We start from the raw sequence: 23,903 nt of genomic DNA on the forward strand, positions 1-23,903 counted from the left end.
TTTAACTGCTCAGCTATTGAAGAAAAATATTTTTCTAACTAGTGTTCAGTCAGATCTTTTTTTGCATTTTGATCATACAGTCTATTCAACAAAAATGCCTGTTCGTTCCTGTTAGACGCAGCCTATCCCCACAGTATGTAGGAAACATGCTCAGCATATAGTTTGCCACTGGTAATCTCTGGATTTTCTGACATTGATGAGAACAGGAGCAAGGAGAGCACTGCTTAAAACTTACCATTTAAATCGTTGAATTAAGCCTAGAACTTGAGGTTCTAGTACCATGATATTCCCCATCTGAACTGCTTATTAAAAATATTTACATACTGTACACAGTATTTACTTGTGCTTCTGTATTAATTTACTAACAATAATTATAAGCACACTGTAATTTTGGAGCATCCCAGAAGGCCTTCTGCTGCTTCAGCAGGAGTAAACAAAAGGAGCAGGATTTACAGTGAGGCAAAGGGAGACATTGCTTAAACTCTGCATGTGCAAAACATTATTACCAGTTTGTCCACTGGTGCAAAGTAGAATTTATGAGGCTTTTTGATTATTAAATGACAAAATAGCTAATGCCACGGTTTTAAAGAAGAGAACATAACTCATCTATACAGTATTTTTCCAGAGATCTTTGTGACAGGAAACAGAAAATGAAATAAGGATTTGTATGGCTGTAATTAATGCACACAGCTAATTAAAGCAGTAAAATCATATGCATCTTTGCTCATAAAAAAGGAGAAGGAATCTGCTCTGCCTTTCTCCCTATATATGATTAGACCCTGACATGTCACATAGAGATTAACTATTTTAACTTATTAATAAGGAAATAAGCTTTCCTTATTTCTGCTCCCATTTTATTGTGCAGCATTTATAATCTCTCTGCACTTCTTTACTGGCCCCCCCCCCCCCCTTTTTTTTTTTTTTTTTTAATATTTGGTTGTCTTATAAATGATAAAAAAAAGGAAATAGCAGTCCTTTACGGTTCTGACAGCAAAACTGTGATGGACACATTGCTAAATAAGTCAGATCACATAGGTACTTTAGAATGATTTAGACAAATTCGATTTTTTGTTACAGAAATAGTGCAACTAGACCTATTCCACCCAAAGGGGAAAGGATATTCTTTTTTTTTTTTTTCTTCACCTTCTTTCTTTCACTCATGATACTAGTGTATTCCTGATCATCATGCATGCATGGTCACTGCTCTCCCTGCTCATCTGAGCTCTTAATATGAGAAGATAACACTGCTTTATATTAGTGTTAGTTTGTAAGTATGTAGAGAGAAGTGTACCAACTAGGAAGAGCTAATTAATACACTACTCATATTAATAGAAGCACCATGAAATATTTTGTATTTTATTGCCTCTGAGGATTTTTATCAAGCCTTTTTAAGTTTACCAAGCTGCACTATTTGGGCCCCTGCTATTTGATAAAATATCTTAACATTTCCTGAGTCTGAAGCAGAATCTTCTGAGTCTCTTGCCATGGCTCAGCAGAGAAAGTCCTCAGCCCTCAGGCCCCTTTTCCGGGCACAGACAGCTTCCTCCAGCCACACTTGTCTCTCCCACCTTCTCTGCAGCTCAAGCGCATCGTTGCCCAGATCTTCACCACCTTGTATGCTCTGATCGATGTAGAATACTTTATTGCATTTGAAGCATACACGTAAGTCTTTCAAAAAATTCCCAAATCAATAAATTTTTACACTTGATGGTAAAACAAAGCCTGAACACACCTGTACCAGGTCTGCTTACTGTTCCCAGTCTTAATGTCCCCACTGCATTGAGTATTCTACTTCAAAATTTTCAGAAATAACTAAATTCCACCCTCATTCATACAGCTCACCCCCTGAGTAGTGGGATTTGTCTTTGGCTCACGCTGCTGGCCACCTTAGAGAGGGAATTCAAGGTTATCAGCTGCAGGAATCAAAAATAAATTCCACAGTTGGCTAATCCTAGCTGGTTTTACCTGCTCTCTCTTCACGTGATCAGCTGCTCTGGATCATCTAGCTGTACACTTTCAGGTTTTCTTTTGGGCAATTAACCTCCTCCTTTGGATCAAAGTCTGGAGAAATGGGCTTTCAGGAGCAATACTGCCTGTCCAATGGGCAACTGATTGAAAAGATTTTGTTTGCCCTTTGCTGAATGCATGACTTTTTCCTGGCATGTGCTGTGGATTTTAGCTCAATGTAGAAACGAAATGCAACAAAGAAAAAGAACAAGCTTCATGCTCTGAACTCCCACCCTGCAGAGTTTGACACAGATATGAGCTATTTTCATGTATGTCTCATATTCTCAGTAAGTGCAATGAGAGTTTTCTTCATCTCACTTCTCACTTCTATCATTTCATGTGTCCGCTGAGGAAAAGCGGAAAAGAGAGTAGAAGGGAACAATTCATATATGAAATAAAGTAAATTTGCAAGTCTAGACACTGATCTCATCACAAATGTATGTCTCATCGCCTTCAATGGATTCAGGATCAGGACCCTCATGGAAAACTTATTTTAGAAAAATTCTTTTTGATTGACGCATTTTAATAAATGGGAGTTGGAACCCCTTTTGCTTTGCCAGAGAGAGGTGCTATTTCCTCACCGTGAGTTGAGGAACCCCAAACACTGTAGTGAATGCATATAAACATATGTGATTCACTCCACTCAGAATTTAAATGAGGATAGCTGAGGGAAAACCGAGAAATGAGGTAGGCTGAAAGAATGCATTAGTCATATGCAGTACTTTCCATGCATTAATAATCAGTAATAAGCAAATATTCATAATTTAAATACTGTTCTGGGACCGGACAAGAAGTATGTTTAGGAGTCAATAACGTATGCTCAATACTTGTTGGCTCCTAGACTTGCTTGTAGGACACAGTTCAGTCCCATCTCTGTGAAGGATGGTAATTGTTTCTCCGCCATAAATAAAGCTGCTGTACGTGGTAAATTCTCTCTCCCATGCCACACTTGGTTTTGGCGTTTTGTACTCAAGTTATTGCCATTTCTCAAAGGAAACATGGGGGAATGATTGAGCACTGAAATGAAAAGCTGTCTTTCAACAACCTTATGCAAGGAAAGCTGAGCAGATGTTGTGACTGGAGACTTCTAACACTACGGATGGGGGGAATTATCTGGTAATTGCTGAGGTCTTACAGCTCAGCTGCCCCTTGGAGACTCAAACTCAAGGGGTTCCTCCTGTTTGCATGTGGAACACAAGGACCCAGCAGGTTTCATTAACTAAAGGGTTGAACACGCTCACGGTTGTGTGCTGCGTCTGAATCGCTCTATCAGTCTCCTGGGCAGGACCGTTCTCCTACATCTTTCTGAGCACTCATGGCCACCATCTGCTTCTGCCTTTCTTCTGCTGCTCCACTGTTCAAAGCCAGATTCCAAACCCGTGAACATTTTAACACATTTTACACTTTTTTGTTATTTGGGAAAATAATTTTTTTCTTCTTGTGACTGCTGTTGGATTTAGAGAAATAAGGAGTTAAAAAAAATAAAGGCAATTAATCGGTAAACAGGACAAGTCCTCAATCTGCTGATCAAATATAACATACAAAACATATTGTACTGTGAAATAGCATTTCAGCTTCAACCAATTTGAGAAGAAATGTGTCAGGGAAGTTCAACAAACTTGAAACATTTCAATTACCAGAATGTCAACACTGTTTGTTGAGCTTGTACTGAAACCTTCCAGAATATCCACTATCTTTAAAAAAAAAAAAAAAAAAAAAAAAAAAAAAAAAATCTGCTTGGGGAGGAATCAAGACAAAATGGATTGAAAATTCCAAAATTTGCACTAGTCTACTAACAAAGGAGGAGATTGATGTCACTTAACTTTTATTTAGCCAAAGTCAATATGCAGTCTAAGGTAATTATTTACTTTTTCTTGGCAGACACCTCCATCTCAGATGAGATGCCTAACTTTTAGATGAGCAAAACTGGGGGAATGAAATCTAGCCACATTGTCTGGAAAAACCCAACCTATATTGAAGTCAGACCCGATGAGTAGCACAGGCAAAGAGAAGCTTTGCTTGTCATGCTGCTTAGTGCCACAAACCGCCCTGCTTTATGCACCCACTGTTTGCAGATAAAGGTAGTATAGACATTTGTATGCTGTTAGCAAGTTTCATATAGAACATATTTTCTTATCCTATTCCAGCACTTTCCATTCTATTCCCAGCTTTCTACAGCAATGCGGCTAGGTGAATAGCAATGGGATATTAATATTACTATTATTTTATTTTTTAAGTCTGGTTTTTGAAGCCTGGATTAAGTGTATCTCCATTTTTATCCTTCTTGCTTTTCTACCACAAGAAGCTTTGCATAGCTTTGGTGATATACCTTAACCCTTCTATCTTATCAGTGTCTGTGTGCTTGTAAAGAAGTTCATTTCCTATTTTAGTTTTTAAATAGAGTACTTGAAGTGTGGACATGAGCAATCAGAGCAATTCCAGATATCTTAGACACCATCGCTGTAAGTCAACATGAATACAAATTAAGCTTATCTCTTGATGAAATTCTAATTTTGCTTAGGGAACCAATGGAATTGATGCCACATCTGCTGAATTTGATTAATCACTTCAGTTCCATTCCTTGCTAGCAAATAGTTTGACAGAAATCAAAGGCATGGATTTACCTGCCTGCTTTCAGTACTTGGCCTGAACTTACATATTAAAATATGAAAACTCCTACAAAACCTGAGATCGCTGTATAGAGTTGGCTTGTTATTTCATCTCTTAGGCCACACTACTACTATATATTCAGTGCTACCAGACAAAACCCATCATTGCACCTTTCCCAAGGGAATGCTGAGAGCTGCAAGGAGTGTTCAATGTTCTAGCTAAAAATATCTTATGTGCAGATCACAATGGTCACAGTTTCCCTGTGAAAGGTAGCAGAGAAGAGGGGATTGCAAAAGACTAATGGAGGCAGCTAAAATATGTATCTTGAATATTTATTTGTTAACAGAAGTGGTATTTCTCTGTTTTGTGTGTAGATTGTAGGCATAAGTGTGCAAGCATTTGCCCATGCTTCCTTCTGAATAATGTCATTGAATCTAGGAGGAACATAAAGCATGGCACTACTCATTGAAGAGTGAGTACACATGAGCAGAAATGTTTGGTGATCCAGCAAAACTAATGGTATTGGCATAAGAAAAGTTTTACAACCGAAGGGATGCCAGAAAATGCCTCAGGCTGACCTGAAGCACCTTCAGTCTTTCCTTCTTTGTGTTTTCCACTTTTCCAGTTATTTCTGTCTTCTTCCCCAAGCTGAGAGCGAAGGCAGGGGAGTGGAAAGCATGTGAGTGAAAGATGAGGAGGGAGATATAAGGAGAAGGACATTGAGCACAGATGAGGGGAAGAAAAAGACAATATTTTATTTTTCTTCTTAATCTTATTTTGCTTTGTTTTTCCCTTTTCTTCTTTCTCTGTTATCTTTCCATTTGAAGTCAATCCACTGCAGAGTAATGAGAAGGCAGAAGGGGACCCCCATTGCTACTTGACCCAATGAAATGCTGGCAGGCAGCAGACAGAGAATATTAGTGCAGTGGAACACATAAGAAAAGGGCTTTTCCTTTCTTTTCTCTCTCCTTAGAGAGTTTCATAATGGAACAAGCCAATAAACCTAATTTCATCATGTATTACTGACTACTTAATGCAATAGTGTTTAGCACATCAGATAGTGTGAGCATCAAGTAAGCAAATGAACCATATGTTCTCACGTATAAGAACGAATGACAACCTGCGTGATGGTGGGTTTATTACAATTTCCCTTCTGTATGACACCTCTCTAATACAATTTTAAAATGTTCCTACTCAACTCCTGAGAACCTTGTTAAGGTGAGCCTTTCTGAGGGGCTGTCCTACATGCTGAGATGTCCCAAGCAATCTGTCACTCTTCCATGTCGTATGGAGTTGCAGTAAATGAAACCCCAGTGAATGTCAGCGTTGTGCCTTCTCTCCCTTTCAGTTCATGTTCTATCCCTGCTTCATGCACGTATTCTGATTGATGTTCAGGATTTCATCCAATGCCAGCTAATCGCATTGGAGTTTTTCCATTGACTTCAGCGGGCTTTGAATCAAGGTTCCTAATTAGGAGTTTGCACAAAAAATAACGCGAGAATACAACCTTCTGTGCTTCTCTTCTAGTCCAAGTTGTACTGCCATGCACATCATTACCGTTGCACTCTTCTGGGGTGTATTGCCACAGCATACAAAAGTACTAGTATTGGATGAAAAAAATGCTGCACAAACACCAAATAAAAGATAGTTCCTGATCCCACAAGTTTTCAACTTAAAAGTAACATTAGAGGTAAGAGATAGATCAGGATATGTTGGGGAGGTGATGTGAAAAGGAGCAAGAAGATATTGATAACATGACAGGCACATGGACTGTTGCCAGTCATACTGTAGGCATGATGAACAAAGAGCCTTCCAGGGAGGAGTTTCTGGGATCATTCCGAGTGTGAAGGGTTATGTGAGCAAAAGCATAGAAACCGTACTTTGAGAACGTGGCTAATGTTTGGCCAACGTGCAGGGACTTGTAGGAGAATACTAACGCCTCTGGTTTAGCCATGGGATTTTATTACTGCTATTTCATTACTTGTTTTCTATGAGAACTACAAATCTTTGCAAATTTTCAGAGAAAGGAGGATTCTGCTTAAGGGGCATGTACAAGTAATAGAATATTACTCACACATTAAAAGGACATAAAATTTCTATGCTCTGTGTTATTTTGGGTGATGATGTGGGTCTAAGGCTTCAGTGAACCACATGTGGTCCCTACCATTATCGCTCAAATTAAACATAAATTCTATAGCCCAGTCAGGATTGCCCCAGGGTTTCCTTCAAGCCAACAGGAGGTCCAACCAACCCTTCAGTTTTTTCTGTCCTAGAAATTGTTTACCTGAGTGAGGAATTTTGAAGTATTCATTCCAAAGTCCATTTCCCGATTTGATCGCTAAAAATTAATCAGTCCAATATTAGAACATAGCTACTGCAAGAGCATGTGCAATACTGTATATCTGTTTTGTGTGCGCGCACAGGAATATGCTGTCCAGGGTTTCTGAAAGGAAGCCGTTACCACGCTGTGTACCTGGTGTCAGTTACTTCTTGTATATACAGAACACTTTAAAGTTAACAGCAGGTTTTATTGTACTTTTATTTTTGAAATATGTTCTGACAAGCAGATAGGGAAGAAGATTCCTGTAAGTGAATTAAACTCCCACGCAGAGGGTAATTCAGGGCCTTATGTACTGTTCAAATTCTACTTAAGTCCCATATTAAGGGTTTTGTTTTACATCTGCAGTGAATTTGGTCATATGAATGGCTGTGTCTGAACTCCTAATAATGTCTGAATCATAAAAACAATGATTAATGGTGGGATTAGATTGAATAGTACTAGTATGGGCATACCATCCTGTGCTGAAAGAACTTTTCTCTGATGTACCAGAGTTGTAAAGATTTCATAAAAATCAGCAGAAATTGTTGGCAAATAGAAAAAATGGCAACCTTTTTCTTTGGCAATTCAGTTCATTTTCTACCTGGATTCTCACCACAGAATCTCGCACAGTCTGGTTCCTTTCCTTCATGGGATACTACTTTATCCCTATATTTTTTTCTGCTATGAATGTTCAGACTAATCAACATATGGCTACATACATAGGACGTTTCATTATGTCCTGTGCACAAGGCAGACTAATAACCAAGAAATCTTTCTTTTTGCCTGGACATGCTAAGGTATGGTCCTTGCCTCAGTCCAGGACTATACTGCACCTCTCCTCTCGTGACATCCACCGTTTAGAAGCAGATTTGCAACAGGACAGAGAAAGCCACAGAGCAGAGAAGAGCCATAAATGGGCCATATCTTGTAAATATGACACGAGACCAAGTGGGAAAAGACCAGAAACGTGTGTGTGTGTGCTTGGCACAGCAGACTGGGGATGAACAGGCTCACAAGCACCTTAAAACTATCACAAGGATTGAGAAAGCTGAAAGGATTAAATCACGGCAAGCAACATTTTTAAGGGTTGCTTGTTTGTTTTGTTTCATCACTAAACTAGTTGTTCGGTTGGCACGTCGTTCGTTCCTGTACACATAGAGGTGCTGTTGCCCAGTGTTCCGTGGCTGCATGTTTTGACATATATTACTACAGTAGACTTAGACACATGTCTACAGACATGGTGGGTTTGTCATTTTTTTCCTTTGGTCATCACATAAGAACATCTGCCTCACGTTTAATACTTGAGTATGTTAAAGACAGGGCAAAACAACTTTTGCTATTTTATGTTAGAGGGAATACCGTCTCCTGAAAATACTGTATTTTGTCTGGAAGGTTTATGATGGAGTACAACTCAGTTCAAATGTCTGTATATATTTGCATAAAATAAATATTTGTGGTCCCGAATTGCAGAGATTCTATGCAAAAGCAATGTTCCTTTTTAGGAACAGAGGGGAATTTTAGGAAATAGCAAGGAACAGTGTTATAGTGGCACCTTCTACCATTGCTAATAGTATTCTTTTCTAAAATATTTTAATAAGACTATTCAGCTAGGTTGTGTAATTTTGTTTTGATCCAAATAATTAACACAGAGTTTAATGGTGTTTATTTTATTTCCAGTTAATTGTCAGTCAACTCTAAAGCTCATTTATATCAGCATGCAGATAAGGAAAATCTTCTTTTAAGCATAGTTTATTAAATGACAATACTATTAGCATACAAATTATACTCAGAATAGGATAAACAGGTACAAAGATCATTAACATATAATACAGACAGTCGGATCTCAGATGGGACTTAGTGGGACCTTTTCAAAAATACCAGAGCTGTCATCAGCAGGCACAATTCATTCACTCAGTCAAACTTTACTCACATTTACATCTGCATAAATCACTAGTAATTCTGAGTCACCTGAGAGCTGTGCTCATGTTTCTGCCCCTCACTTACTTCCCCTTGTACTTTTTAATTCACCCTCTCTCACGCTTCTCAATCTTTGTAAAATTAGAAAAGTCAGATATTGTCTCAATGTCTGCTAGCATATCTGAAGAAATTTATAAACAATATCTCTTTGCACAGCCTAAGAAAGCAAAAGTGTTTTTGCTCTTGAGCAGTAAAGTGAGACTGAGAAGACATGGTTTCAAATAGGATTGCTCAGATAATAAAAATTACTTTGCCTCTGATTTCATCAGATCCAGCGTACTCCCTTTTTATCTGCACAGTGCTATGATGATGACTTCAATAACATTATGAGGTGTCAGACACTTGATGTTAGAGGCAGACAGGAGGAAAGAAGAGTGAATCTTTACATCAGGGTTACTTTATTTTGAAAGGGATTATTTTATGCCCTTGAAGAAATAGCTACCCTACTGGCAGTGCTGACATCTGCGGAAGCAGGCTTGATTCACCTCCCAGTTTTGCACCAACCAAGCTCAACCGATTTTGATGGGGATTTCAAAGGCATTTGTGGTATTGAATTAAGGCAATTCACATCCGTGAATTAAAATCGCACTTCTCTCTAAAACAGATTGACTGAACAATACAGCAGTGCACAAAAATTACCGCTGCTGCACTTTAAAATCTAATGAGTTGACACCTCTTTCTTTTCTCATATTTTATTTTTCTATCAATCAGCCTTGTTAAATACATATTATTCTTTCATGCTTTTAAGATCAAAGCAAATAGCCATCAACAATCTTTTGTTCACATGAGACAACATTTTTGGAGATGGTTCTGTTTGGCCTGGTTAATTAAAAGCTGTACCTATCATCCCGGCTTGATTTCTCAAGTTCTTTACTTAAAAAGTATGTGTGACAATTTTAATGAGCTCTCACTTCTTCCCAGTCTCATGTCTTCCGCAGAAATATTGCAAACTCTTCTTCTTAAACATTACACGGAGTTTTGACTCCAGCAGATCTTGGGTCGGTTGTTTGTTTTCTCTTTCTGTGTATAACGCCTGTCTTGTATACTAATGGAGTCACCCAGGGAGGACACGGGCGTGGAGCAATCCCACGGAATGAGTAGATTAAAAACAAACAAAAGGACGTCGCTTACCCTATTCTTAAATAAACTGGGGAAAAACTTCTCAAAAACTGTTGTGGGACTAAAGGTTTGCAGAGGCTCAAAGGCATTTGGATTCATTCCTGAAGACAGATTTCACCCTGTTTAGAAAATCACTCTCTCTAGATCCAGACCCTGGGTTACAGGTTCCCGGTGCCGGGAAGGGGCTGTGGTACCTGCCGCTGCATCCTTACCCTGCCCTCCATCCTGCTGGTGGAAAATTGGCCGGACATGTCTCTGAACTAGGCTTTAAGAGCTGTCCTATGTTCCTGTGATCCACGTGAAGTGAACTGCATCCAACATACCATATCTTTTTGCAGGGTAAGTTCCCAGGCTTGTTACACGTGGAATGATATTTCTGGGTATTTCTAATTAGACCTTGTGTGCAGGAACTATGTACGGATTTATGTAACTGGATTTTCATCTTTGCTTCATAACAACTTTGCTTAATTGAGCTATTTACCCAGAGGTAGCACCTCTGTAATTTGGGCAGGAACATAGGCATCAGCACTAGTCTGATACGTATGTAAGCATTTTGTAAGTCAGAGATGCCAGTTTAGAGTTAGGCTTATGCTTAAGCAATCCCTTGCTGCAACGGGGCTTTGTGAACAGCTGTGTCCCGAGTAGCTCCTTTCGTTTTTCCTTCTCCTACTTCTTTCACAGGGATGCAATTATCAGCTCTGTTTCAGATCTTTTGTTTTTTGTCCCTCGAAGCCCAGTTTTCCTGGCAGACAACATATTCTACTTGCATTATATCGGACAAGTTAAACTTTTCTGTCTTGTTGCAGTACTTGGAATTACCTTGTCTTGTGATGCAAATGCTAAGAATTATTATCTATAGCCTTCACCCAGTCTAAAATGTTGTGAAAAGTAATGGTTTTCAGCAAGCCTTTCAGCAGGTGAGACATGCATTTCACAGCTTCTTTTTAAATCGTTTGTTAGAGGTTGATCTAAAGCCCATTAACGGAGATATTCCCATTGCCTTCAGAATCACAGTTCTATTATTTGAAAGACAAATGGAAGAGCATAAAATACAGCCCCTCTGAACCCACCCACGGCATAAAGTCATGGCTCTGAGAAAGTTTATGACAACTTTGTTGTTCATGGCAGCTGGCTCGCTATTTCACATTGCTTTTTTTTTTTTTTTTTATTTGAAATGCATCGTCTTGATTTTCTGCTGTGCTTTGCTTTCTCATCCCTCTCCTGACACAGACCTCGGTACAGCTGAAAATCAGTCTTTTTTTTTTTTCCCCGTTCTTTTCTTTAATTCCCTTTCCCGCTAACTAATTACTCTGGAGTCCTTTGTGCTTTTACATAAATTCTGCCCGAGTATCTTATTTACTGCTAACTCCCTAATTGTCTTTAGGTAGCGTGACCTCTGTTTCAAACAACTCTGGAGCTTTTATTAGCTGATGGTTTCTCTTTGCTAAGCTCCGGTTTGATCCATTCAAAGAGCCAGTCCATCCTCAGCCTGCTCGGTTGCTGAAATGTTGTTTCAGAACAGTATTTCTTCAGACCAAACGTTACTTCGAGAGCTCTTGAGTGGGTACAAACCCCCCTCAGTGGACAAACTGGGAAGCTGGGAATTATTCAGGTCTCAATTCCTAGTGAAGAATACAGGGGGGAAAAATCTGAGCTAGACATGACTAAACTTCAGTGAAAAAGCTCTAGCCAGAAATCCATAGAGAGCCTGTGCATTCAGAGATTCTCCCCTTTATTATTCTGTATTTTTACAGACTGTTTTCCCCATGCATTTACCTACATTAGAAGCTTTTGGGGGCTGGGATTGACTTTTTTATGCCTCATGCCCACTTCTGGATTCCGATTTGTTTTACTGCAACTGCAGTAAATATAACAGGACATCAATATTTGGTGGTGAGAAAGACACTATGGTGACTTGTTCTAACTTATTTTTCAGGTATCCATTTTATGAACATTTGCTGATTCACACTTGAATCTCTTTTGATATTGTTTGATGAAGCGGCCATATGTTAGCTAACCAGTCAATCGAATCAACTGTTTCATCACCAGCAGTTTCTAATGAGAGGGTTTTCTTGTGGCCGGTGCAAGCTGATGTGAAGAAATGCATCATTAATGCAAGCAAAATTGCAGAAGCAGAAGTGAAATACTTGCAAATGTTTCTTCATATTTAAACTTGCCTTTGAAATACTGTCATCAGGTCTGTCCCCACACTGAGAGGGAGAGGCACCCATAGTCTCTCGTTTCGATGCTCAACATTGAGATGCCAGCAGAAAGGCTCAGTTCTTTCTTGCTTATTCATCCTTCCTTATCTGAAAAATGTCATTTGGTTGATACATCATTATGTTGAAGAGCATACTTTGTTGCTTCATATTTTGCTCCTCTCCAGTTTAATATGGGTATATGATGGATTATTAAACTCAAACTTATTTTCTCATCGTACTACAAATTGCTTGCAAATAACTGCTGCGGTACCTGGTGATTATTGCCAAGGTAACAAAGATTTTTCATCCAAGCCAAACTCCCTGCCCCGCTCAGCTCCACGCCCCAGTGAGAGAGTGCCCGGCACCACGGGGACATCTCGGCTTTTCTCATTCCTCAATCCACCCCTGCTCAGGGGCAAATCTTTCAGCAGGGTAAGGCCGGGTGAGAAGGGGGAGGCATGAAACTGCGGGGTGTGAGTGAGAAGACTGCCAGAAATCCAAGTCTAGTGCTTCTCTCCATCACCTGAGAGGCTGGGAGCGTGTAACGGGAAGCAGAACAAGGTCTGATGTGTGTTACACATATAGCTACAAGCGTATAAATACCGGAGTGGAATGCGGCAAGACACTATGGTGTTTTTTGTGTGTTTAATGGCTGTGATATTACTGCCAGCTTCAACTTCTGCTCTTGTTATTGTTCGTTTCCTTTAATAATTCATTACATCATCCAATCTTATGTTGTTAGTAATAAATATTAAATACCCAAGCTGTGATGCATGAATTAGATATTTTCTTTTTATAAAAGGATTTTTGTATTAGATTTAAATGTCAATTAAAAGAGGAATATAAAACAATAATGCACTGCTTCAGTGAGCGCTGGGGTGAATGAAGCCTGTTTTCTTGTGGATTTGTGACTTACAGCTGGATTTTGTCAGATGTAGGAAAGTGTGGTGTTTGAGTGCAGCTCTTCCCTGGTTAGGTGCAGATTCCCTGATGCCTACTTAGGAGTGTGTTGATGCAGTGGCCTCACCGGCAAGAAGAGTAGTACATAGAGACCCTGACCCCATTTTTATGAAACTTCCATAAACTTCATGTCTTTCAGCCCACTGTTCTTCTAACCTCAGAAAAAATTGGTCAAGAACGTCAACATCTACTAGGTGCAAGAGGTGGATGGAAGATCTGAGACAAAATTAACAAAAAATTACAAGACAATATTATTTTCTGTCCAAAATTCTGTATATTTCTGAAGCAAAGCTCAAAACTCTGAGGTGCTGTCCTTGTACGTAGAAGCAAAAAGGTGCCAGGCATGCAGTGAAAGCTTACCTAAGGAAAACATATGTCAAACTCTGTACTGACTCACATACTAAAGCGTCTCATTGACTTGAAGAAGCATATGAACAAGCTTAGAAATTAATTTTGTCCATAAAACCCAGGAGTGGTCCTGAAATTACTATTAAATGCAATTTACCCAATACTCTACAAACTGGCGTAAACAACATGGTGACTAATAAGGTGATTTGAGGGCCCCGTGAGACAGCGATGTATTTGATTTGGCTCCTTGGCTTGTGAGATGGCATTTCAGCATCTCAGCTAGTCTGCTAATATCTTTTAATAATCCTGCACAAAATTGCACAGACAGCTGGGCTCAGACACAGCATTAGTATGGCATAGGAGCTTTGGGATCTGAAAAAAAAGCCCCCCATGGTAAAATATAGCACAATTAGGTAACAAGTTGGATCTTCCCTCTTTCTCTTGAGACTCCAAATTTTACTGCAAGAAAGTCAGCTAGATAAGCTAATGGTCAACTCCAGTATGTCAATATAACATTCCTAATATAGAAATCAATAATAAGCAGAGGTGAAAATTGGTTGATACATATTCAACTTGCTGTAGAAGACAGAAAAGTATAACAGAAGCATTTAAATGCTAAAATTAGCACTGCATTTCTATTACAGTTCCTGTAACAGAAGTCTTTTTTTCTTCTTCTTTGTTTGTTTATTTTTTTCCCCAGGGTCATCTTACTGGAGGATGGCAGTCTTAGGTTCTATAACATCACCAAATCAGATGCCGGGGTCTACACCTGTATAGCAACAAATCAGTTTGGAGTTGCCAGAAATTCAGGGAACCTGATTGTGAAAGGTACTTTAGTATCTTCTTTTGTGCTTTATGAGTATTAGAAAGTATCTGCTTTTTTTTTTTTTTCTCATCAGGATGCCCAAACCTGTGCCAATCAGTGCTAGTATTGACAGGTTTTTACTTGCAGTTTAAAACCGAAACTTAGCTCTCCACCGCCTGCAGCAAAGTAAACCTCTTGACTGCACCATGCTGATGATCAATTTGTTTATCAGGGAGGTCTCCCAAGATATCCACAGAAACATGTACTAACATTAATAATGATACTTCCACTGCGGTACCATTTAGACGTCGCAGGTGTAGGCTGCACTGCTGCAGGCATTGGGCAGCCAGGGTTTGAAAAGGCACCGAGACAGCGTGGAGGTAGAGGGTACCCTGGGCAGGGTGCTGGGATCAGTTCATTCCGCTCATTTACAATTTATATCACACATGAGACTGCAGAAGAGACTTTAAAGCTGGGGTGCCAAAAAGAAATAAGATGTTATGAAGTAAGCTGAAAATCAGGTGGGTTTATTTTCTTCGGCGTGGGGTAGATACATCTTGCATGTGTTGCATTCCTGGAGATCCTGAAGCCACCCATTCCTGCTTTGCATCCCAGCTGCTGTGCGCTACCTTGGTAAATAACTCCAAAACAAACCAGAGCCAAACAAAAACTCTTCTGTGGCCCTTAGATGACTTTTGATTCTGAATATTAAGATGTCCATTCTCCACAGCTGTCTCTGAGTCTGCATTAATAATAAAACAAGGGAATCATTAGGGTACCTTCTACACTTTCAAACTATTTTGTTTTCCTGGGTATTAATATTAAGACACTTTGTTTCACAGGACACCCCATTGTCTGAAAGCATTTGATTTTTTTGCCTAATTCAGCTTTCCAGAGCACCTTGGTAAAGCCAGGGGTTTTATTTGTAGATGTTGTGATGCCTTAGGTGGAGGTATAGAAATAACTTCCCTAACAGTTATCCTGTGTTTATCAGTTCAAACATGCAGAAAAGCATGTTTCTGGCTAGGAGACACATCATATCAAATGGTCACCTCTGCTGTAATTCTCCTTCCCTGCAAACCTGCAGCTTTGTCTGCGCTGGGGCTGAGCTGGTGTGACCACACACTCTGAGTCTGGTCCCAATCCAGGGATGCTCTGCAGGGGAATGTCTTCCCTGCAGTATTTTTCACCCTTCTTTGAAACACAGTTAAGGACATTGTGGAACATATTAAAGTACGTTATGTCCAAAGCAGTCCTTTGCTTCAGATTTTTGCTGTGCTGAGGGATGGTCTGTCTCCATTAATAAAAAGCATTTGTACAAACTTACTGCTCAGTGAACTAATGCGGAGCTGGGGTATGTGAAAAGAGAAATTGCTTGTATCGATATTCCTATGTGCAGCGTATGAAATAACTAGGCTCTCTATCCTCTGATCTTTGACCACTGACAGAAGAAAAAGAAGGAAAACTGGGGCAAACATAGTATTTTTTTTTTCTTTTTGCTCCTGCATGATCTTTCAATACAGATGTTTTCTTAGACAAATATTCATATTTGCTGATTTTAAATGAGGACAACAAGTTAAAAAGTGAAACTTCTCAGACTATAGTAAACATATTTATCAGTTTTGCAAAACAGCTAACAATAATAATTTCTGTAGTTACAAGAGGAGCACATTATTAAATGTAACTTGTAACTCTCTCTTTTTTCTTAAAAATCTTGTTTTCAATGACTTCAGAATGGTTACTGTAGCCTGCAGGCATGACCTCCTCCCTAACCTACTGCATCTGGCAAAAATCTTTTTCATACTCATATTATGAAAGAGCAATTAGCATTGATGCAGTGCAATGTGTAATCTGAGACGATGTTACAGCACAGCTAGCAATGAATAAACCAAGAAGTTTAGGGTTTAGGCAGCTCTGACTTTATTAAGATTATATACCATTTCGCATATCACATACATACATCCTAATGGAGCAATATGGGAAAATCACATTAAAACATGAAAAAAATATTTTGTTTGGCATTTATGAAGTTTATTAAAACACTGAGTAACAACACAGTATAAAAATGATCTTGTTTGCAGGGAACATTTGTTTTTGTTTCCCCTCTGGAGAAGTTTTGGCTGTTCAATTATAGGCCTCATTGCTTCAGCATTATTTTCAACTGAAATGTCAGAACTTGGAAAAGCATATCTAATGTGCAAATTAAGTTTATTGCTGCTCATTGAGTTGTTTATTCTTTGTGTGAGAAGTCTTTATTATACCTCCAGCACTCAGAACATCTTATCTATTTTCTCCTCTGGAATGGGATTTGCCATATAATGCATGTCTGCAGTTGCTAAGCAAGATAGATAGATAATGTTGAACCAAGAGCTTTTAAGAAGCTTTTAAAAGTATTTGAGGTGGAAGTCTTAAAGACAACCCCATAAAAGAAGCAGAAAATATCGCACAAGTGAATCACTCTACATAGTGGTATCACTGGGTATGAGCAGGCTGGAACAAGAGGTACAAGAGGATGTTAATACCATAATAAAATGGATTTTTTTATTTTTTTTTTTTTTGCTAATACTGCAAAAAAACACACCTCACATGCAAACCCAATGTAATTCACAAAAAGTCGGTTTTCAACATATATGGCGGGGGAAAATAGGTCTCCCTAAGAACTAAACTTTTTATAAAACTTACAGCATATATCTATCAGGAATTGTGTTATAAGAAATCTTTATGTTCTGATACTCCAAAATACCAGTTCACTAGAGGGTTCTATAGAATGCATCTTTTTCAAAATATTTATCTTTTTCCCTAAGGAGGCATTCCATAGGTTTTAACAGATAAATGATGTCTGGAACTTTTATTCCTTCTAATATTCTATAACAGGATTGCAGATGTCTTATTTCTGATGTCTTTGAATGTGTGATCAAAAAATGACACAAGAAATTACATGACAGAGCTAATGAGGCAATCATAAGCTTATTGGAACCTTCTGATGAAGAAAAGTTTAACGAAATTCCCAGCCAGTTTCGTTACAACCAGCGGGAGGTAATGGCCCCTTCCTGTACAGTAGACGACTGGCTTTGATGGAGACTTAAAGATTTTACAAAAAATAGGACATAATTTTCAATTTGTATTCTATGGGTTTTAGAATGTAACTATTGAATCTGATTACAAATTCTGTGCAATCTTGTTTGTACCGTTCTTGCTTAGTCTTACTTCGACCTTTCCATAGAAATAAATTGATTTTATTTATGGTATTTTACTTATTTATAGAATGCTGTAATTGTACACAGTGCATTGCAGAACAGTCAAAAGGCACCGATCCTGGTGACCAACCATCCAATACAGAGAAGCAGGAGTTACAAAATGAGGTGGCATTAAGTCTTATGGCAGTAGAGGTGATGTGGGTCTTGTGAAGGGTAGATAAGAGAAATTTGAAGGACAGGGAGTACTTGACATGTGGAAAACTCGGTAGTGGTGCAAAGCTTTATTACAGTTGAGTAAACCAAAGCAGAAAGGGTAAATTTCATCCTTGATTTGGAGTTTTAGCAGAGTACCCAATTCAGAGGGTATCTTCAGGCTGTCATCAAAGCAATGCAAAACAGATACATCCAAGTCAGCTTTAAGCAAGACAGATGAAATACCAGCAGCAGTTTATATCTTCAGCAAGGAGCTCATCTTGGGCTTTGGGGTCTGTCCGAGAGGCCCGGGAAGCTGAACCTTGTTTACGCACGTCCAGACTCTGAGCTTACCGATGGAAGGCTGATGAAACACGCTGTTGCGCATCTAATCGACTGACAATGTGAATGAGCCTTGTTAGGGCCAGCCCTCTCCATCCCCAGGGCATTACACGGTGCAGGAGGCAGGAGCTGTGGAGGGGACCCTTGCAGTCGTTTCAGAGGAGCTGGTTCCCACCTCCTGGATTTCCCAGCTCCGCCGCGCAGGTCAGACCCAGGAGCTATGCGAGGTTGGGGATGTCCCAGGCTGACTTGCCAGAGCCTTCAACACCCTCTTGTAAATCAGGTGTAACCTTTTGCATCATTTGTAAGAGAACCTGTGTGGAGACAACTCTCCTGCACAGCTGAAGACAAAACAGACAAAACCCAAGTGGAATCTGGGAGAAAGCATACCGTGTACATTCAGAGCAACGTAGAATTTCCAAGCTGAGGTCGATTGTGGTGTTCTGGAGAAGACTTTGTTTCTTCAATGCCGTATTTCGTTGGCTTTAAAAGCTCAGTGTAGAGATGCATGGGGTTTATAGGCTTAAGGAGGGAGAGAGTCTTACAGGATGGCTTTGAAGGAGGAGATGACGAGTTTGGAGGACCACATCAGGCCAGTAGATCATGTCTCTCCACCTGCTAGAGCCAAAGAGAAATTCCATCTACCATGAAAGCAACTTCCCAATTTTTAACATATAGCAGGGTGTTATTTCTTTTTTCTTCTTTTAACATATACAGCATTATTTCAAGTAATAGAATTTTTCTCCTCAAAGTTTTATTCATGTTGTTCTGTCTCAGCTATGAGAATAAGAAATACAGGAGAAAAAGCCAGGAAAGAAAACTTTGTGGAGGTTCTCTGTAGTTCCCAGATATTTTCAACATTATTCTACAAAAGTTACCTGTACTTCACAATGGAATTACTTCATTTCAGATTTATAGAGCCAAGTTCTTTGCCAGTGTGTGCTGAAACGAGTGGAGTTGTGCCAGCAAAGAACATGGCCCTTGAATCATCTGGAATTTATTGCATCTGACACACTGCTTCCAGGGAGAGGAAGAGATTTCTCTAACCTAATGATCGAGTATCTTCAAGACAGTCATCTGAGGCCTTCACATTTCTGCAGTCCTTGACTTCAGACAAACTGATGGAGCTGCCACAATGATAGTTTTACACAGCTGTGAAGAGCAATCAGAGTACGCAGAGAAATCTAAGAAACCACGTTCCAGGTCTGAGCTCTAACTCACGATGAGAAGTTCTGACACTCTGTTAATGATGCCAGAAAAAAACCCACTGATTTGTCTATAACAATAAAAATCAGACAAGTTCTTCCTTTGTTTTCCTTGGAAAACATTACCTGACACTTGCAGCAGGTATATCACTGAAACTAGTGACATCCAGTTTGTTTTTTAAAAGGTTAGCAGAAAATGCTACATCCTACCTTGTTGCTACTTGACCACTGCCACGTCACTCACCCAGCACAGCCTAGATGCTGGGAAGAAACCCTTCAAGTTTCGGTCCATATTGCTTGTCTGTACCTACACATTCATCCGTTACTGGAATGATGGTGACAGTCTGAAGGAAAATGTGTTTGAAGGTAAGGGTTGGATGCCCTATCACGTATCAACCTTTCAGAACCAAGGCCTTAGTAAAACCAAAATCCTGAATGTTCAAACCCATTTCTAACACATAGGGTTAAGCCAGAATGAACACTGAACTAATACAGCTCGTGCAAAAATTTCTTCTCCTCGTCTCACATTATTTTCAGAATGTATTAATATTGTTGAATAGATTCTGCTCTCATTTTGTTCACGTGCCTCTAAATTCTCACCATTTTATAACATTTTCATGCACAAAAGCTTTATTCAAGGGAATTGCTTACAGCAAAGTGGTTGTTATCTCTAATCTATCTGCCAGTCATATCAACAAAAGCGAAGCCATATAAACCTATTTCTTTCCCTTTTCGCGAGCTACTGCTTCTCTTAATAAGAGCTGCAAGTTGGTTTCTCAGTGTAAGGGGTTAAAAAAGATTACATAAATAGTTTTTCTGTCTGTGAAGATTTCTTCTTTGAAGCTGTAATGTAAGCAACATTGTGCTGTAAACTACCACTAACATTATTACAGATTAAGGATCTCAATGTATACAGTAAGCGGAGATGGAGAGCAATTTTGCTTTTGCTGCAGTTTCCTGTAAGGAGAGATTTCCAAGTTTGAAGAACCATGAGCATATTTTTAACTGTTTTAATAACGAAGTCTGCACTTTTTGAGCTGAAATCATATCTATTGACAATGGGCTTTACAAAGGAACATATGACTAATTTAGCATGTTGCCTCTGACATCTGCTCACTCTCAGAGGCACACACTGTGCTCGTTGTATTGATACTGCAAAAGTAATAGGCTACACACGGCTAAGAGTGTTCTGAAATCATCACCGTATTAGAGATAATTTTCTTTATTATGGGACATTTGGGCCAATTTTAAATCATTTCACAAATGGTACAAAACTCATTCAAGATCTACTATTTTTATAAGCATGTTAATAAAAAAGAATTTTTTTGTCTCCACAGAAAGGACTGTAATTACTATTCCACCTTCTAATATGGATGTAACAGTTGGAGAAAGCATAGTCCTTCCATGCCAGGCGTCTCATGATCCCTCCGTTGATGTGGTGTTCACATGGTCATTCAACGGTGGTAAAATTGATTTCAATAGAGGAATACATCATTTTGAAAGAATTGGAAGAGTAAGTTTTTTAAACTCCTTAGCGCTTAATGAAACTATTTGCCACAGTCTTTAGACGACACAAATATTTATCATAATTCTTCCATCGCTATTTATATGCATGGCAAATCACTGTTTCTTTACAAGGACTGCAGCCATTTATTTCTCTTTCTCAAATTTCATAAAGGCACTTGAGTTATTTGTGAAGCCATAATAAAAATGTCCACATGAAAGAAACTGATGATAGCTATGAATATTTTAATTTAAAAGCTGCATTTGTTATTAATATTGAGCAATTTATAAAAATGTCCAGTATGGAAAGCATGTTGTGAGTGATTAGTTTACTTTCTTTGTATCTACAGGAATCTGTTGGGGATTTGATGATAAGAAATATTCAGCTGCATCATTCTGGGAAATATGTGTGCACGGTACAAACAATTTTAGACAGTCAATCTGCAACAGTAGATATAATTGTAAGAGGTATGTCTGTTAAATGTAGACACATATATCTTCTGGAGGAATTAGAAATTCTTAAGATCAGCTGTTGTTTAAATGGGTCCTAGGATAGCGATTCAAAATGTCAATAGTGAAATGTTATATGTCTTCTACCATTGGCCCCAAAATCGGATTGAGATTCTGCCCAGCATGATCCTAGTGTGCAGGTAACCCAGGGAGGTCTGTGCAATTCTGCCATGGCCTCTTTGGAAGGTGAACTTTTCTGGCCACCCAGGTCAATGTGGCAGGGCATGGGGAAGTCCTCCACTTCAGCAGACTGCTGTCACCTGCTCCTTGATGGGCATCTCTGGGTCACTGCGCAGGCTGGAAGAAAAAAACCAAGAGACCTGGCTCCTTTTCACTCTTTGGAAATAATATGAAAAATTATTTTCTGTGGTCAAGTAACTATTTTTTTTTTTTTACTGCCAGCAGCAAGAGAAATGCTGTGATTGGAGCAGATCTTCTAAACTCTAGCAGAAATCAGAAATCTGAATAATGCACCATCTTGTATTCTTTCTAAACCTGAGTTTTGATTAAATTCAATAGGAATCCTGAAAATGTTGGATGGTTCAACAAAAGACACACAGGGTAACTTTCTTTGTCAGACAAAAAAATAATCATTCCCTTGTTTGTAGTTTTCGTATTAGTAACATAAAGACATTAATTTTCCTGACTCAAGACCTCTCATTAATTAGAAAAAAGTAATACAGGCATGCAGCCATCATTTAGAGATTGTGCTGCTTTTATGAAACTGCAGCTTCATGAGTAATTCCACCGACTTGAGAAAGTAAGAGTTGCCCAACCCAGCAATGAGTCTTCTCTTCCCACTACCATCATCTTAAAATGTTAATCATATTAGGCCCCCCAGGTCCACCAGAAGATGTTAAAGTTGAACATATTTCTAGCACTACTGCTGTGTTATCCTGGAAGTCTGGAATAGATAATAATAGTCCAGTCCAGATCTACAGTATTCAGACGAGGACTCCTTTCTCAGTTGGCTGGCAGGCAGTTTCAACAGGTGAGCAATCTGAGAGTTGCCTTGTATTTTTTGCATATACCATTAATTACTCCAAAAATAAATTGTCTTGACCTGTTTATTTTACCTTTAGTTCCTGAAGTTGTTAATGGTAGGACTCACAAGGCAACAGTGGTTGACTTAAGCCCTTGGGTTGAGTATGAGTTTCGTGTGGTTGCCAGCAATAGTGTTGGAATTGGGGAGCCAAGCAGACCATCAGCTCTACTGAAAACTAAAGCAGCAGGTAAGTCCCGAGTTCCTGTCATTTTTTTCCACGCAGGCACATTGCCAGCTCCTGAGCGTGAGAATTGCACTGCAGCAGAGACACTCACTCCTACAGGGTTATGTACATATCTGCCTGGCATTTTAGTCTGTGGCTGCTGTGGCTTCATGACAGCAGATCTGAAGTACCGGTGCGAGGGATGTTTGGACATGACTGAGGTACCACACACTTTGCTCTCTGGTTTGGAGTTTACTTGGGCCAGCAATAAAGGCTGGAGCTGGCCAATGCTTCATCTGTTTGATATGTCCCAAAATATATCTAATCCCCATGCCTGAACACAAGCTTTCATTCAAGCAATTGGGGAGAAACATTTATTTTCTTCCAATTATAATTATGCCCTCCTCAGGGACTTGCATAGAAAATGGTAAAGCCAGCACTCTGGCGTATCCTAGCACAAGCATGCAACGCCATTGCTGCAGAGAGTGGTTGATATCTGAGCACCAGTAGGGACAGGATATTGCCTTTAACTGGAGGGAATAAATTACAGCATCCAAAACCCGATGAAACTAATAGCTTCCAGTGACTCCAGGGCAGGATCCTTACCATCTGTCTGTCTAACCTTTACACATTTATCTTCTGGGACCTGGAACCTCATAAGACTCATTCTTGGATGACCGACACTGTCAGTCCTTTGACCTACTCAGTTTGGTACAATTTATTTGAAACCCAAACCTTTGGTTTGTTTTATGTTTCTCCCAGCCCCCTGCTTATCAACTCTCTCCCACCTATAAAATCAGTATTTATAGAACAGAAAGCAGTAAAATGGAAGCAGCTTTTACAATCCACTTTCTCTTTTCTGTTTATCTCATTTGCCAAGCTCTGAAGTTTGGCAAGCTGCATTTCAAGACAGAACTCAAAATACAGTATTGTACATTACATATCCTTAGAAAGAGGGATCCATTTGTTTCTCAGAATATTTGTCCCAAGGCAGAATTACCTCAAAATGTATTAAATCAGTTGAGTTAAATTTGATAAGTTCTTTGTCCTATTGTTGAAGGAAAAACTTAAACTGAGTACTGATGCCAGAAAAAAAACCAACTATTTGATCATTGGAACCCCAATTTTGATAGATTTTGTCAGCTTTCCAGGTGCAGAGAGACATCAAATGAGTCTTGTCAGCAGTCAGGACCGCCTGGCCAGCGTGGCAGTAAAGCAGATTGCAGGCTGCTCCCAAGCAAAGGGAAGAGCCTGAGAGCCTCCATCCTGGAAAGATGCACTCATCCTGCCTGGACGCAGGTGTCTGAGGGATGCGTGCCCGAGTGGTACACGGCCCCTTCCTCCAGCAGCAGAACCACAGGAAGCATTCACCTGCAAGGAGTACAGGGGCAATGTGAAA

At 39.4% G+C, this 23,903-nt stretch overlaps 1 protein-coding gene across 7 annotated transcripts in view; it reads left to right on the plus strand.

Moving 5' to 3' along the window:
• The window catches only part of CNTN6 (contactin 6), a 145,195-nt gene that overhangs the window by 106,291 nt on the left and 15,001 nt on the right, over positions 1-23,903 (plus strand). For all 7 annotated transcript variants that reach the window (XM_075762481.1, XM_075762479.1, XM_075762478.1 and 4 more), the window contains 5 exons: positions 14,243-14,370; positions 20,621-20,796; positions 21,137-21,254; positions 22,129-22,287; positions 22,379-22,528. In XM_075762481.1, coding sequence (XP_075618596.1) covers positions 14,243-14,370; positions 20,621-20,796; positions 21,137-21,254; positions 22,129-22,287; positions 22,379-22,528 — 731 coding nt within the window. The remainder of the gene's footprint in view (positions 1-14,242; positions 14,371-20,620; positions 20,797-21,136; positions 21,255-22,128; positions 22,288-22,378; positions 22,529-23,903) is intronic.

Source organism: Balearica regulorum, chromosome 10 (assembly GCF_011004875.1).
Source record: "Balearica regulorum gibbericeps isolate bBalReg1 chromosome 10, bBalReg1.pri, whole genome shotgun sequence".
NCBI lineage: Eukaryota > Metazoa > Chordata > Aves > Gruiformes > Gruidae > Balearica > Balearica regulorum.